Source organism: Xyrauchen texanus, chromosome 37, assembly GCF_025860055.1.
Source record: "Xyrauchen texanus isolate HMW12.3.18 chromosome 37, RBS_HiC_50CHRs, whole genome shotgun sequence".
Classification (NCBI taxonomy): domain Eukaryota; kingdom Metazoa; phylum Chordata; class Actinopteri; order Cypriniformes; family Catostomidae; genus Xyrauchen; species Xyrauchen texanus.
The window spans coordinates 7,950,816-7,968,998 of NC_068312.1; the positions used below are offsets into that span (position 1 = coordinate 7,950,816).

Sequence of the window (18,183 nt, forward strand, 5' to 3'; positions counted from 1 at the left end):
TTTCATCATGGTGTCCTTGGCCCCGCCAACTGGTGCTCAGTCACAGGTGAAGAAGAGAGAAATGGGGCGATGGGTTGTGGGAGATTTATCTACACCAGAGGGGACTTACACAGGACACCTTCATGTCTGGATTTAAATGTTTTTCTTCATAAACCTGCACTATATGAACTGCTTTGACCGTTATCATGTATCTCACACCGCTTTTAAAAGACACAATGTCAAGTTATAACTCTAAAAAGGAGACATCCATTCTGTTTTATTCAGTTGTGCTGTGTCTTGCTGTTTTGAAGGCATCCTGGACCATCTGTCAGGGAATGAAATACCTATATGTGCTGGTATCTGTTAGTCTTTTGTAAAAAAACACTAGATGGATGTCTTTGATCTTTTGGATGCATTTCCGCTGATGTGTGCTGTGCTTTATAGGGAGAATTCACCCAAAAATTAAAATTCTCTCATTTTTTACTCACCCCCATGGCATCCCAGATGTGGATGACTTTCTTTCCTCTGCAGAACACAAATTAAGATTTTTAGAAGAATATCTCAGCTCTGTTGGTCCATACAATGCAAGTGAATGGGTGCCAAAATTTGGACACTCCAAAAAGCACATAAAGGCAGCATAAAAGTAATCCATATGACTTTATAGTACAAAAGGACTTAAGTATTGATCTGTTTCTCACCTACACCTATCGTATCGCTTCTGAAGACATTGATTTAACCACTGGAGTCTTATGGATTACTTTTCTGCTGACTTATGTGATTTTTGAAGCTTCGGGCTTTTGGCACCTATTCTCTTGCATTTTATGGACCAAAAGAGCTGAGAAATTATTCAAAAAATCGTAATTTTTAGTTCAGCAGATGAAAGAAAGTAATACACATCTGGAATGATATGGGTGAGTAAATGATGATCGAATTTTAATTTTTGGGTGAACTACTCCTTTATGAGCAGTACAAGCGCGACTTTTAAAAACACGTCTCATTCTGCTGCTACAACTGACTTGGAGAAACACAAGCTGTGCTGTGTGTAAACAAACATGGAAGATGTGAGATGTCGCTCCTGTGAAGACCAGCATCTCTGCTTTGGCCTGTTGAAACACCATGATTCAAGCTTTGCAAAGGAACTGTTATTGAAGGATGGGGCCGTTAAAAACACTTTTAAACCCTTAATAGATTTTTCTTTTCATCATCTTGGACATCTGTATTTACCATTGACCCATAAATGAATATAAAACATGTTAACTACTTAAAATTTTGTGTTAATAAGGAAATTGAATCTACAGACGAAAGCAAACATATCATTCTGAATAGATTTTGTGTCATATCTTCCACTAACATTATCAAAGCACTGCCTTGCAAAACAAAGCTTTGATTTTATTTCACTAATTCTCTATAGCATACACACACACACTTGCACAAACGTCTGCATAAATACACAAACACACACTCAGACCCACACACACCCACTTAAACACTCACAGATTGTTAGTGTGACTAAGTCATTAGTGCTGCTTACACAACATGATGATTTGTGCATGTACACCATCTGAACTGTGAAGATAAATGCTTCTGTCTCTCCGTATTGTTCACGCTTTCTCACTGGAAAGAGAGATCCTGTGGTTGGACAGGAGCTTGAGAGAGTGCAAGGCGAATATGCATGTCTATGCGTCTGTATTTTGGAGTCCAGGTTGTCTGAGCTGGAGTAAAAATGGGTTACATCCTGTGAAACAGGAAGGAATTGTTTGAGTTGGACGAGATAATATACGAAAATAACTATGTAACTTTTTCTACCACTCTCTCTCTGTGTTTAATATTTAATCGAAATAATGGATTTGAGTGCAGTGGGGTAGGACAAAATAGAAGGGAGAAAACAGTTAGGTCAAAAACACTATGCAAGTACACAAACGCAGACCCAAATGCTTGGCAAACATGAAATCTAAATTCAACCAATTTTATTTCTTTAATAGTAAGTAAAGTAAGTAAGTAAAATTTATTTCTAAAGCACACTCAAACACAGCAAAGCTGACCGAAGTGCTGTACGGATGAATCTACAATACATTAAAATAAAATGTCATTAAAAAAACAAAAATGGCAAGACAATCTCATTTAATACTGCAAACCACTATACAACGTGACCGAGGAATATGCATTAACATTTTGTCTGCAGATCTTAAAGACCTAGTTGGTAAATATGGCTGTATTAAATCCCTAATATATGATGGGGCCTGGTTATTAAGATCTTTAAAAAAAACCAACAGTATTTTAACTTGAATCCTAAAATAAACAGGAAGCCAGTGCAGAGAGGCACTGTCCTTGGTCTTACAAACTTATAAAATATGCTTTTTTTATCTTAATTAACTTATTAACTTTTTTATTTTGTGAAATCCATTCACTCTTTTGTGCCATTATCAATTCAGTTACCCTACATGTGGTATATCTATTTAATATGAGGGTTATCTACTTAATTTTAGCCTCAAAAACATTTCTTAGATAAACATTAATGCTGAGGGTTTAATAAGTACCAAGCTCTTAAAAGCTTAATTCCTTGTTAAAAAGTTGGTGTAACAAAGCATGGCTAGCTTTCCAGTGAACATAATCTAACTGGTTGACATTTTTACCCTGCAGTCATTGTCACTGAAGTTTTGTGCCCGCTTTCGCAAAACCACACTGAATTTATCATTTCCGATTACAATTTGCAAGTGGGAACAGTCAGGTTTAATGCATTTTTTACATAATCTAACATGACATTCACCATTTTGCATGCTTGAGTTACTCTTAAGTCAAACTATAACCTCCTTAGACCCAAGCGTGACTGCTGTGTGCATTTTCCAGTTCCTCTTTGATTTGTTAGTAACATCAAATAAAAAAGCAAAAAAATGTAATAAAAAATTCTAGAGCAAATTGATTTCCTAAAAATTGATGTCCACTTATGTGGACAGCGGGACAAAGTTGTGAAATTTTAAATTATACCAAGCTATAAAAGTCAGATTTTTTTCATCAAATAGTTTATTATGTGTCCATGAGTGTTGGTTATTCATGTTTTTGAGACATTATAAACTGTAAAGTTGAATAAACAATTCTTATTGAACGTAAAGGCCAGCATCATCCAATCACTGCCAACCATGTTAAAATAAAAAGGTCCCCTGACATGCTTCTTTTTGTAGGCTTTGATATAGGCCTTAGTGGTCCCTAGTACAAAATTCAGCCTTGGTACAGAATTATAGCCACTACAAGCCAACCCATAATGAGCTTTCCTTCAGACGTGCCATTTCGGTGTCTGTAGCTTTAAATGCTAATGAGGAGGAGAAAGGCGGGGCAAGGTGTAGTGTGGGTGTTTACATTGGATATATTGCAATGGCACTTAGACACGCAGACGTTCAGATGTTGCGAACGCATCTTTTCACACTCATTCACACCATAAGACGATATTAAAGTGTTAATATCTACATCTTTAAAGAAATATCAACAGTAAAACCTTTACCTCTCCTAAAAAAAGAAAGAAAAATTACCTACCTTTCGGAGTTGTTCGCGTCGCTGCCGTAGTGATTTCGTACGTGAAGTGCGAACACCGCAGCGCGTGAGCTGTTATTCAGTGCGTATGAGAACTGTCAGCGTAATGTTTTGCGCGATGGTCGTTTTCCTTCAAAGTGGTCAAAGTCAAAGAGCTGCGAACGCAGTCAATAGCTTTTAGAAATCCATGGTAACCGAGAAAGCCCTCCACAACTTTGCTCTACTGTGACCGAGTAAATGAAATTTATCCATTGATCCTTCTGGGGATTGGATGAAGGAAGTAAAAAAAGACTTCTGTGATCATTTGTGCATTCAATTATTGAGCAACTTTTGTGCTTCGATCGGTCACACGCCATGATATCTCTCGAGGATAAACTAAAATCGCACGTTCGTACTTCCTAGCTCGTTTTCTCATTGGCGGGTCAAATTCTCTGGGCGGGCAAAGCAGAGAAGGGGGAGGTAACCTCCCCCTATATGACGTCATATAGGGGGAGATTCAAGATCAGCCCATCTGAGATCACATTTTCTCACAGGCAGAGAAAGATAGCCAAAACTCGGTTTACACCGACTGAAATTTCTAGACACGAGGGGACCAAATACAGGCTAGGGGAACTAATATTAATGTTAAAAAACCTCAGAAAGTGAAAATTTCATGTCAGGGGACCTTTAAGCATTATTAATTCAGAATCTAGACGCTACTCTTTATACCCTTAACAGCTTTCATTGAAAATGTTTTAAGAGATTTCTTACCAGAGGCACTTTTGTTGGCGCTGCACCAGTAGAAGGAAATTGACGCCATGCTGTTGAGTCACATGACTCTGTGCCAGAAGTTTAACCCTTAAATGTCAGTCTACAGTGTTGTGAACAGTATTCAGTCTGTATAAATTAATAAAAAAAAAAAAAAATCTATTTTATCCCCAATTTATTAAGCCCAATTCCCAATGCACTCTAAGTCCTCATGGTGGCGTAGTGACTCGCCTCAATCCGGGTGGCAGTGGACAAATCTCAGTTGTGGATGAATCTCAGTTGCCTCTGTGTCTGAGACAGTCAATCCGCCCATCTTATCAAATGGCTTGTTGAGCATGTTACCACAGAGACCTAGCGCACGTGGAGGCTTCACGCTATTCTCCGTGGCATCCATGCACATCTCACCACGTGCCCCACGGAGAGTGAGAACCACATTATAGCGACCACGAGGAGGTTACCCCAAAGTGACTCTACTCACCCTAGCAACCGGGCCAATTGGTTGCTTAGGAAGCCTGACTGGATTCACTCAGAGCATCCTGGATTTGAACTTGCGACTCCAGGTGTGGTAGTCAGCATCTTTACTTGCTGATCTACCCTGCCCCCATAATGAGTTGTGTATATTGACAAAATACAATGTCCACGCATGTGGATTCGGGGTCGCACATGGATAATGTATCATTTATAACACTATTGCACTACAGTAATATCTAAACACCACAATGCACTGCAAAAATTTCCTGTTTCATGAGATCATTGTGTGTAATGTCTAAAGTTTGATTTTAAGGTCATTTGATGTAGTAATAATATTTCATAATTTTTCAAATGTTGTACATTTATATAGCTAGTGGTGTGGAGTGGTGTAGGAGTGGTGGTGGTGTAGTGGGCTAAAGCACTAAACTGTTAAGCAGAAGGTTGTTGGTTTGATCCCCACAGTCACCACCATTGTGTCGTTGAGCAAGGCACTTAACTCCAGGTTACTCTAGGTGGATTGTCCCTGTAATAAGGGCTCTGTAAGTCGCTATGGATAAAGGCGTCTGCCAAATGCATAAATGTAAATATAGATAATGATTATCCTGGAAATTATCACATTTATTTTGAGACAAAATAATGTAATTTGCCATTTTCAATTTTCTTCAATGTGATTATTTCAAAACAATTTCAATAACTGTCCAGTAAGTGAAAAGATAGTATTTGGGGTAAAAAGACCGCCTGTTGCAGGGGCTAAAGGCCCCTATTAATCACATTGTATTTGTTAAGTTGGGGGAATATGAACATTTATGAAAAATGTATTTCCAATTAAAAAGGTTCAAAGTGGGCTCACATTTGCTGATCCAATCACAATGGCGATTCATTTGTTTATAGAATACTTTAGATGTTATGAATGTCAAATGTGATTGAAATGAACAAGAAATGATGCACCCTTTTTCTGAAGTGGTTATTTTGAATAAATATTATAAATATGAATAATAAAAAAATATGAATAAAGCTTCTTGAAGTCTCAAAAGTATTTACATTTTCGACAAATTGTGCCCTAAAACTATTGCCCCAGGATCTACACAGTATCACTATAAACCCCCTGGGGACCTTTTACACCAAGTGAGGGAGCCTTTAACTCCAGATGTGGCATAAAAGGCTCAATCACACAATGATGTAGCTTTATTAGCATTCAATAAAACGAAATGTATTTCTTGTATCTTGAGACACTTTGTGACCAGAAAAAAAGCTAATTCTCCTAAGGGTGAGCCTTTAGCCCCATTGTACCTGTATTTGTTTGTTTACTTTGTTGCAACACCTGCTTTGAACAGTGACAAGAGAAGTTAAATTGAAAATTAACTAAATGTTAATTCTAATAAAACGATTACCTAAAGATGTCCAAAGTTGTATATTTCGTAGTAAATGATATTATGAAATTTGCTGATGCTATTATTAACATCGGAGGGTTTGGTATTTAACATATGTAAAATAGTCAGTTTAGGAGTGTTGCTTTTTTAAACCAGTGTCTGATATTGGCCATATTTAAAAGGTCATGTGAACAACTTCACAAATAATGGGTTTTGAAATGTACCCTTCACTGTTGTTTCTTTCACTATCTGTCTTCCTGGTCAGGTACCTGTTGTATCTACAGATGAAGCGAGATGTTTACCACGGCAGGATGTTATGTCCATTTGCTGATGCTTCGTATCTTGGAGCCTGTATAGTACAGGGTGAGATTACAACCTTACTTTGAGACGGCTTTTACAACCAATCACACTTATTACATTTTGTGCCACTGCCTTATTTGAGTATTATTTGACAACAGACCCACACTATTGGGAATGCAGTGTTCCTGAGGCGTTTTTAACTTGAGGCTTTTAAAAAATTAATTGTCATAATTAATATTTCTAAATGTCTCACAAGATGTTCTCTGCTCTCAAAGGAAACATAAGGTTGATACATTTTTAAGCTCTCATTACAGACCCACCTACATTTACACATTATTCCAACGTCATAAGCTTGCATAGTAGCTCACCTGATAGAGCGTTGGACTTTAGACTCTGCTTTTGGAAGTCTGTGATTCGAGCCCAAGTGGGTAAAATGACGTGATTACTTCAAAAAAAATGTACTTTTCATGTTGCATTTGCTTTTGGGACACTGTCGGTTAGGTTTAGGTGTTGGCTGAAGGTAAGGATATCTGTTTTGTGTCTAACTCTCATTTGATGGTTAGGTTTAGGGTAAAGTTTTAGGTTAGGGATGTACGTTTTACTCATTAATACCTTCATCTAAGACTCACCTTAAAATCGCTCGTCTGATTATGACAAGATTTCACTCGCTTTTGGCGCACCCCGCTGAACATTTCACTGGGAAACTGCAGTGAAAGTGTAAAAAGGCATGTAATTTCGTTTTGCAAACATTTTGCCACAGTTACATAATGTTCATGAGGTCAGGCTGAACTTGTGAGCTATATTTCAAGTCTTCTGAACAGAATTAAGTGAACAATTAAGGGTGTCTGTCTTGTTCTAGCTGAGCTTGGTGATTATGATCCTGAGGAACATCCTACAGACTACATCAACGACTTCAAGCTCTTCCCCAAACAGTCCCTCAAACTGGAACGCAAGATCATGGAGATCCACCAGAATGAGCTGAGGTGCGAGAAAACACAGTAAATTTAAAGCTAAACTCTGATTTAAGAACCAAATCTAATTGTACAGTGTAAATATATATATATGTCAACATATTCAGTTTTTACCCTCAACACAAGAAAACTGAGCTTTTATATTGTAAGACCTTGTTTATTTCTGTAGGGGACAGTGTCCTGCACTTGCAGAATTAAACCTTCTTCAGAGGGCGCACACATTGGATACGTATGGAGTTGACCCACATCCATGCAAGGTGCAAATGTCATATGTGTTTGACTAGTAATAGATACAATAAACAGTAGTTCTGACACGTTGCTTTAACCTTGCAATATTTGCAATAAACATTATAGTCTCTCCTGTCTGATATGATTTTGTTTTATCATGGTTTAGTTGACTCTTTTTTTGTTGTTGGTAGAAACCAGTGCAGTGATATGGAGGTTAATTATAGAAAAAAACTGAAATATTCAGTTATAAAGCATTTCCCTCAATGTACATTCTGTACTTGGATATTTGAACGCCATCTATGCCCTGAATAATGAGGAGTTTACTGAAAAAAGGTATATTATGCTGTTTAATTTTTGGGGAAATCAGGTAATGGCTTATTTATAGGTGTCTCTGCAAATTAAACTGGGCTAGGAGAAAGTATTTTAACATTGAAAAAATTACACACATCACCATTATGATTCCTCCTTCAACTCAACTCAACTCAACTCAACTCTATAGCTATGACTCCAGCTAAGACATCATGATTCTGATCTTCGCTGTTGTTCCTTATAGGATTTCACAGGATCCACAGCCTTCCTGGGATTCACTGCAAAAGGATTTGTGGTTTTCCAGGGAAATAAGCGGATTCATCTTTTAAAATGGTAACTCTAAGAAATTTCTTGTCATTAGTCTCACTCACCACATCTACCTCACCCTACTCAATCCTGTCTCATGTAGCCAAACTTTTGACTTTTGGCATAAAGTCTGATGCACATTTTCTGGCCAAGATCTGTCTGGTTGACATGCAAAGTAACCAATCACAGTTAATTTTTTGACATGACATTTAAAGGCAGGCAAATCTAAAACAAAGCATCATACACAGTTGTGCTCGATGATGTCTTACTGTACTTGCCACTTAGTTTCTAAAATAAACTCTTGAATATTTTTTAAAGTAATGTAATAATCCTTGATCGTTTTGATTGACTGTTGAAATGTGACATTCTTGCAGGGCAGATGTCAGCAAATTTAAGTTTGAAGGGAAAACATTCTATGTGATTGGAGTACAAAGAGAGGTAAGATGTCTTTTCTGTTAAGCTGTTCTGTCTATATCTGATTTGAAGCTCTTATTCATGGTAATCATATGCAACACTATCATGTGATCCATAGTGCATTTACCACTGATATAACACCTGGCTTAAAACCATTAGATGCTTTCCAGTATGTTGTACATTACATCATAATGATGTTTTTACATGATCTTATGTTATCACACAAGTCTAACACTGTGCACTCTTAAATTTGTGTTTTAATTCTTGTAAAACCCTTGGTAAACTCATGTGTGCCCACTATATTGACCTCAAGTTAATCTGTCCTCTGTATTAATGAGCATTCTCATGTCTTTATTCCGTTAAAGTGATAGTTCACCCAAAAATGAAGATTCTCTCATCATTTACTCACCCTCTTTCCACCACAGATGTGTAAAACTTTCTTTATTCTGCAGAACTGAAATGAAGATTTATAGAAGAATTTCCCTGATGAAGGCCTACGTGCCGAAACGCATTGGTTTGTGTTATTCATTTTAAGTTAAATAAAGTTTATCACTGCAAGTTTTGCTGGATTTCTCTGCGCCATTCTGCAGGATTTTTAAAGAATATCTCAGCTCTGTAGGTTCATGCAATGCAAGTGAAATGTGGCCAGAACTCTGAAGGTCCAAAAAGCATGTAAAGGCAGCATAAAAATAATCCATACAACTCCAGTGGTTAAATCCATACCTTCTGAAGCGATATGATAGGTGTAGGTGAGAAACAGATATTTACAATATTTAAGTCCTTTTCATGCCACTTGCATTGTGAGGACCTACAGAGCTGAAACATTCTTCTACAAATCTTCATTTGTAGAAGTCAAACACATCTGGGATGGCATGAGGGTGTGTAAATTATGAGAGAATTAAAATGTTTGGGTGAACTATTCCTTTGAATAAATTCTTAAATACTAATTTAAATGATTTCTACACAGGAAAACCAAATAAACGGATCTTTCACCTACCCATCTTCATTCAGATCTCAGATTATTGTTATTCTGTCAGTACAGATATATTCAGCTGCTTGTGCTTGTCATTCTGTTTGTGTCTCCCACTTTAAATTAAGTTTTACATGTGCTTCTGTCTTCTTTTCTCTGTGTGCACTTTTCCATTGCTGGTGAGTAAACATAATGGCCATTATATTATATCTCATGAATTATTATTATCAATTTAAGACCCATATATCTGCCCTGATTTGAATCAGACTTTAGTTGTAGTGCCCAACATTGAGTATTCATAATATTTTCATGAGCAATGTACAGCACAGTCTATTAGGGCTGCAGAATAATGACAAAAATGATTATAAACTAATTATAATAATAATTTTCATATAATATATATAATGTATAATATATAATTATAATCTAATTAATGATTTCCATTGATATTAGCAATAAATATACAATATATAATTATTTATCATAATATAATTAATTATTTCCCTTGATATTGGTGATCATTTATATTAATTAATAGAATTTACATTAAAAAAAATACTTCTGCCAAAGATACACAAAAGAAAGAAATTCAAACGGATATGGAACGACATGAGGGTGAACAAACAATTAAATCATTTTCAGTTTTAGGTATGCCATCCAAAATTTAGCTGCTTATGAAATTATGTATGTCTTATGATGGGCATGGGACTAAAGTGTTCTTTGATGTCTAGACCAGTGTGTGTGTGTGTTAATTAATTGTTAATTCTGTAATTACACTATCGTATGTTTGGGTCACCATCCTTGCAGTTTCTGGGTTGATGCTGTATGTGTGTCCAGGGAGGATCATTATGTTTTGTTCTCAGATATATCCCTTCTGCATGTTCACACACACTAGAACAGAATGTGTGAGTGTGTGCTTATACTGGACTTGTGTTTCATACACAAGCACACATCTGTTTGTGATACACACGATTCTACACTGAATTGTGCTTTACTGAGAGTTTGAGCAATAGCTGACCTGTTCCCCTTCTAAAATCTCACACAGTGATTTCTTCAATAGTGGTGTTTGCTTAGGCAAGCATCACTAATATGTTTGCTCATTCTTAGGATTAAGATTATTTAAAAACCCAGAAGTATTATATTTTGCTGCGTAATTTGAAACATTCCATTTGTGCTCTGGATGCTGAATGATACCTCAAATCATATGGCTTGTTTAGGATAGGTGTGTGATTACTTTTTTAAGTGATCAGACATTCTGTTTTTGACTGCCAGACAAGTTAGAACTTAATCCCATTCATTGTAGGACATGAGTCATACAGTTTACAGAGATGAGAATATCATAAGCCGCTTTTCCACCATCGAGCCAAATGTTTCTGAGCTCAGTATGGAACGGTTATAGTGGAATTTTAACTTGAGCATGGTTAGGCATGGCACGATTATAAACAGTTCTCGACACGGAAATCTCGGCATGGTTAGCTTACCATATTCAACCATTCTCAAGCCTGCTGGTAAAATGGCTTTAGTACATGGTGACTCGTTAAGTGTAACTTCATGATTTTATTATGGTAGACCCCGTACAGGTAGACCTGTTCGCTTCCCAAGAGAACTCCCATTGCCCTCTCTGGTACTCCCTCAAGTCGGAGGCTCCTCTGGGTACAGATGCGCTGGCACACAGCTGGCCCCGGGGGCTGTGCATGTATGCATTTCCCCCAGTGAGCCTACTTGCACAGGTGCTTGCACATAAATGAATTTAGACTCATCCCTGCTTTTCTTTAAAAAAGGTTACAGTGAGGCACTTAAAATTGAAGTGAATGTGGCCAATTTTGGAGGGTGTAAAAGCAGAAATGTGAAACTTATCATTTTATAAAAGCACTTACATTAATTCTTCTGTTAAAACATATGTATTATTTGAGCTCTAAAGTTGTTTAAATTAAAATTTTACGGTCATTTTAGGATTTGTTGACATTAAATCGTTATGGTAACAAAGATGTAAAATTTGCTTTAACAGTTAGTAAGTGAATTTATAACACTAAAATAATTTTTAATTCCTACCGGAGGAAGGTTAACATGTGGAGAATACCTCACATGGACTTACCGATGGGGAAGTTCACATATGGAATGAAGCCACTGGGATGACCCTATCTACGGAGAGGGTACACAGCAACAGTGGCCGAGGCAGAGCAAAGCTCTGTCGAGGGGAAACACAGAGTTCACCTGAGGGGAAACCGAACAGTGGAAACTCATCATACGGGATTACCGAGGGGGAATCACCATGTACGCGGGCTCACCTGAAAAGGGGCATTCCACGCATACTGGGCATGGCGGCGTTACTCCTCTACTGAGTTTGTCTCCGAATAGTGCTTAAGAAATTATAGGGGCATCCAGTGTTCACCAGTTACGGGGAACTGTTGTGGACAAGATAGCGCACATTATCACCTCAAAAGGGGAAAGGCGCAAATGCAAGAAATACACCCGACCGGATACCTGGCCTACCTGTTGTCATAGATCGCATGGCCGAGACAGATCGTCCTGATGAGCCATCACGATGGGCTGGAAAGCACAAACCAGACTTCTAGCCTCTGTGCTAATGGCACCAGGGGGACGATTGATTTTATCAGTACTGTGTGGTTCACGGTGAGGCAGAGCAGTTGCCCTACCGGGAAGATTGTCCGCAACGGCGGCCGGCGGCTGGGGCGAGTGAGCGGCTCCAAGAACCGCCACACTTACCTGTTTGCCATCTTTCTTTAGACGGAGAACAAGGAAATGCGAGATGCTCGTGTCCCACTCATTGACCGGAAAGAATTTCAGCACCTGGCCACCACGAGCGCGAGGGCCGGAAGGGCTGAGTATTGGAAAATGACCCAGGGAATGAGGAAACTGCTCTTTTATTGACAAATTAGGTGCCTGGGCCCAGAGGGCACCCGATGATGTTACCATGCTGACCCAGGGGTGGATGTGTTCACCTGGGTCAGGCCAGTCAGTCCACCTCATCCCTGGGTCGCCTGGCTCAGGGCCACTTCGAAGCCCATCCGGAGTTCTTGGCAGCTGGCTGATGGGCAGGTGGTGCTGCCTTCCTGTGGGAGGATCTTCTTCTCCAAGACCGGTGTGCAGGCTCTGGTGTTAGGGGAGCCGGGGCCGACACAGCAGGAGGACAGCCCTGGTGAGAGGCAGAGGGGGTGTGGGAATTCGGAGGCCTGTAGGCGGCCAAGTCGTGCTGCAGCAGAATGTGTTTGATGGCCTCTGTCTGCTTCTTCGCCAAAGAGCCCCCCTTGGGAGATAGACGCATCGAGAAAGTGAACCTTCTCGGCATCACGCATCACCACAAGGTTGAGCCACATGTGCTGCTCTTGGACCACCAAGGTGGATATCGTCCAGCCCAGGGCACGCGCCATGACTTTCATCACCCGTAGAGCTAGGTCGGTCGTGGTGTGCAGTTCCTGCATGAGCCCTGGGTCGGTCCTTCCCTCATGAAGATCTTTAAGACCTTGGCCTGGTGGACCTGCAGAATAGCCATGGCGTGCAGGGTGGAGGCGGCCTGACCCGCGGCATTGTAAGACTTTGCCACTAATGAAGAAGAAATCTTACACGCCTTAAAAGGGAGTGCTCTACCTGGGGTAGTTAGGGTGGACGATCCAGCGAAGCATATTTGGGCAGAAAAAGTTGCCTTCCATGACTTTGCGAGCTCCTCGTGCACTTCCGGATAGGAGGGCACCGGGGTGGGTGCATCTATGAGTCGTGCTCTGAGCCCAAAAACTGAGGTTGACCGTCATCATTGCTCATAAACTCTACCAGGCAGAACATGCATGCTGGAGAGTGGGAGGGCCACAGGGATTGAGCTGGTGGAAACACTCTTATATCCACATCCAGATTGCCTGTGGTGCTCGCCGAACCCTCCATCTGAGTTTCAACCCAAGATGGACTGAGTCAGGAAGCAGCCACGGTGGCTCTCTTCTTCACAAAGAAGGATGAGAGCCGTGACAGCAATGTTCTCATGGGCATGTTCTCGCAGTGAGAAGTCAAACAGAAATAATCAAACTATCACTGCCTGTATATTTGCTCTGCCCAGGCAGGTTCACATTTCAGTGAGGCAGCAAACACAAGTATTGTCATGGTTTAAAATCAAGTGGCATTTAACTTATCTAAATATTGTAAAAATGTTGATTCTTTTTAACTATACTTGGTGTCTAAAAATGCGGCGATCCCTGTGAGACGCTGAAAGAAAAAACGTTGAGATTCAGTGTTACAGTCAAACACGTCCATCCAGTGCGTGTTAACAGTATATAGAAAAACAGCACAGATTAACAAAAAATCATGTTTGAACAGCCCCTAACTCACCCTATACTTGAAAAACTGACCGAAACTGTAAAACCTGGCAGTTTGTCAGAACACGACCTGTATTGCATGTGTAGAATAACCGAATAGTGATTTTGGTATTCGAATAGTGGCCCGTTGAATCGTTAACTGAATGTCGACTGTCCCTGCACATCCCTAGTAAAAATATTATGTTACATAGATAATGCTTCCTCCGAATTTTGGTACTTGTTAGATTTCTCAAGAGATCATGGTGCATAGTCTGTATTCTTATATACCAGTTTTCATCACTATGTACCAAGTATATTTTTTCTGTAAAAAAATGTATCACTTTGTTTTTTCCTGTAACAGGGTTGAACTATAGAGCTTGACAAGGCAAATATAATAAAAGAATACTCTCTTACCATAGATTTAGGACTGCTTTGATATTTTGCTTGGTTTTAATGATGTGACTTTAGTTTATATTACAGTGGGCAGCAGTCTGATGCTAAATGGCCTGGAAGTGGTTTGTATTGATTTCTGTGTGGAATCACTTTTCTGCTTAGAACTCTATCTATTGATTGCCGTCTTGGATTACTCGACACACAGGGTTAATGGAACTCATTCTCCTGACATTCCTGTTGTTCACAGCTCTTTATAAGGCCTCATATATATCTCTGTCACATTGGCCTAATAAATATTCACCTCCGCATCAGTCTTGAGCATATAATCCAGCACATATATTTTCTTGGATCAGGCTGGCACATATTTCCGTCTCCAGATTTACACATTCACCCCACTTTAATCTCAACCCTGACTCAGTCTTGTCAAATGGAGAACCGGTAATCCCATGCATATCGACCTAGACGAAAACGTAATAAATGCTTTATATTGCCCAACATTGTACAATAACACTGATGACCTCATACAAATATGCATGAGTATTAATAAAAAAAAATATAGAAATTAAAAATGGATAGTTCTTGCTCTGATTAATCAAGCATGTTGGACATACTGTTGCTGTAAAATTAGACATACACATAAACCCATTGAACCAGCTCTAGACAAGTGTTGCTGGGGAGGAGGAGGGTTTCAGGGAGAAACTGTCTCAGCGCACTGCATTGTAACTAACCTGCAAACAGCTGAATGCCACTGTGTTACTTGGTGAAAGAATTGCTTATTGCGATTATTATTAAAATAAGTAATTAATTACAGTATGTAGCATTTTGGTCTTATAACAGCTGTTATCATCGTATCACACTTATAACAACACACCTTGTTCTGTGGTCTAGTCACTATAAAACACAGCCTCTCTTGGTTTATTGCTTTAGTACACTGATGTATGTCCTTGAAAAACATATTACAGTATGTTCAGTGTGAATAAAAGGTTACTCAGTGTTGTGTACATTGTGTATATTTCGGCTAACTGGCTGGCTCACTGTGCTTTTATAATGTGTTATATTGATTCCTTACTCTCATATTCCCTCCACTTTTCCCGGTTAAGCCACCCAGCTGCCTGCAAATTCACTCAACGGCAATCACTCTCACTAATATGCACACAGATTTTGGTCAGCATTTTGTTCAGCTCTCATTATTTATGACACTGTGCTCAGATTCCATCTCTGTGTAATTTATGGAACTTCTTTATTTCCTTTCCTGCTTTTACACCCCTGTTCCCTTAAGCTTATTGGTAAATCTGCTAATATTCCACACTTTCATTAATCTTCTTCTCTCTTAATTTCTCTGTAGAAGAAACTGGTTCTGACATTCCACACCACCACACCAGCAGCCTGTAAACACCTGTGGAAATGTGCCGTGGAAAATCAGGCATTTTACAAGTGAGTCTTCCTTTAAAATCTCTCTCTCTCGCTCTCTCTCTCTCTCTCTCTCTCTCTCTCTCTCTCTCTCTCTGTGTAAGTGATAAGGTTAGTACTGAACTTTCAAGAAATAATATTTTCCCACCTCATTTCCAAAGTACCAGGGCCATAATCACCATAGACATTAGGGTCCCACAAAATGGGGATGTTTCCCAATATTCAGATTATCATTGAACAAATATAGTTTTTTCAGTGGCTGATTATTAAACATGTAGTTACAGTATAGCCTTGCAAAGCTCCAATAGTTATTTCTCACCCTAACCCTTAAGCTCATTATTTTAACCCTCTCACAGTAAGAAATGTATATATGCTACTTACTGTGAGAAACTTATTAGAAGAAAACTGATTCATTTCTGGTAGTATCACTCAGTTTCTGTGTGCTTTGTTATAAATGGCATGTAATCATTGAATAATATAAAATATATGAATAACCCATGATATTTCACGTTCAATACATGCATTGCCAACCCTCTTACATTAAAAATGTTTAAGACTTAAACATTAAACGTGCAAAGATCAGTGCAAATTACCTTAGCTCGCAAATAAATAAATACTAAATAAAATATAATTAAATATGTTTATATAATGCAATATATAATTTAATTATAATGAAATATAATAATAATAAAAAATAAAAGAAAATACATATATTATGTCAGAAAGGTCAAACCATTATTTTTAAAGAGGTCAATGTCACAACATTAAAAAATATATACAGACACTAAAAGCATTTTCAATTTCAATAGAAGCAAAAATTTGGGTGGAATTGTTTTTTTATATTCCATATAAGTTTATATTTAATAATAATTAAAAGACATTTAAGAATAAAAGTAATGTTTACTTGTGCATTCCACACTAAATAGTTAAATCTATCAGAAATGTCACTAAGATCAGTATCCTGTTAATTCTATCAGTAGTAAGTCATGAGTATATACAAAGCACACAAGTGACACTGTATACTAAGAATGACCTCTTCTCTTCTCGCTTGCTCTGTCTCTGGTTACTATGTATGAGTGGGATCACATTTCTGATGAAAGCCCTTTAATTAAGAGCTGAAATGCCAGCCAGACAGCAGGTCTGCCCATGTCAAACAAGAACATTGGCAATTATGCCTGTCTTCATATTAACAACACAAACACCAGCCCAGCAATGACAAACGTGTCTCATGGGTAGGCCCACACAGAATCTGCACCCTTTTTTAAATTTTTTGGGGAAAATCTGTGGAATTCTGTTGTTAAAATGTTGAAATATTTTCTCCTATCCCAGTTTATTATGTAGAGAAAACCACAAGTTAGCCACTTGTAGGCTGATTTCCCAGAAAAGTGTTAACACACTGTGTATCTGTGGGACTTTCAAAACATTGCTGTTGGTTTGAGCATCTTATACCAACCTGACACAACTTTGACTCAACAAGTGGTGTGAGTTTGTCCAATAAAACAGAGAATGACACTAGACACTAGCAGAATGACCCTAATGGTACAAAAAAGAAATGATGAATAAATATTGTTAAATATTATGTGTTAGAATTCTGTGTATCTCTCTGTGGAATTCTGTGGGGATACTAATGGGACATACCATTTTAGATAAGCTTGATAAATACAGTAAGTGATTAATTATCCTTATGTTCAATCTTGCATTCTGATCATAACATAAACATGCACGCACGCACGCGCACACACACACACACACACACACACACACACACACACACACACACACACACACACACACACACACACACACACACATTTCTGGTCTTTTAGTGTGTAAGTAATTTTCTCTGATTTTATTTATTAAGATGCACAAAATCAAGTCAGATAAAGACCGTGTCCAGCAGCAGTATATTTTTCAAGGGAAGCAGATTTCGTTACTGGTAAGATAATTTGGTTAAATGTATTCTGTAACCCCGTTGACCTTATGTCATACATGGCAAAAATTATTTTCATGTTCCATGCTTCTTTATTTTGCATGCTTAATTTTTGCAGCCAAAAAGATAAAACACACAGTCTTTTTCAACTGCAAAATATATAATCATATTTAAAAAAAATCACAATGAGAAAATCTACTTTGTGATTGTGGTTTGATTCCAGTGGACGGGTGGCTAAAGAAGTTATTGAAGCCAGTTCAAAGATTCAGAGAGAAGCACCAGTTGTATACAGGTCAGTTTTGATGAATAATACTGATACTTTTCTTACTGTTAATCCAGATTACACATTATTCAGCCAGACTGTAAAAGTGGGTCACATTCACTAATATATGTGCACAAGCTGTGTATTTACTTGTGTTGAAATTTCAACACCACATATTCACAAGTGAGTACACACATACATTTATTCTTAACTTTGATCTTAAATCTGGAGTATTCTAAATGAAAAGTGCATCCTAGCAGTTAGTTATTTGCACAAAACACACCCAAACAATCTCCA

General features: G+C 38.3%; 1 protein-coding gene across 1 annotated transcript in view; it reads left to right on the forward strand.

Annotated features, from left to right (window-relative positions):
* Positions 1 to 18,183, forward strand: part of frmd3 (FERM domain containing 3) — a 100,287-nt gene that overhangs the window by 53,551 nt on the left and 28,553 nt on the right. The window contains exons 5-12 of the mRNA XM_052108997.1: positions 6,358 to 6,455; positions 7,252 to 7,375; positions 7,533 to 7,620; positions 8,145 to 8,233; positions 8,581 to 8,644; positions 15,630 to 15,718; positions 17,556 to 17,630; positions 17,848 to 17,916. Of these exons, the coding sequence (XP_051964957.1) occupies positions 6,358 to 6,455; positions 7,252 to 7,375; positions 7,533 to 7,620; positions 8,145 to 8,233; positions 8,581 to 8,644; positions 15,630 to 15,718; positions 17,556 to 17,630; positions 17,848 to 17,916 (696 nt within the window). The remainder of the gene's footprint in view (positions 1 to 6,357; positions 6,456 to 7,251; positions 7,376 to 7,532; positions 7,621 to 8,144; positions 8,234 to 8,580; positions 8,645 to 15,629; positions 15,719 to 17,555; positions 17,631 to 17,847; positions 17,917 to 18,183) is intronic.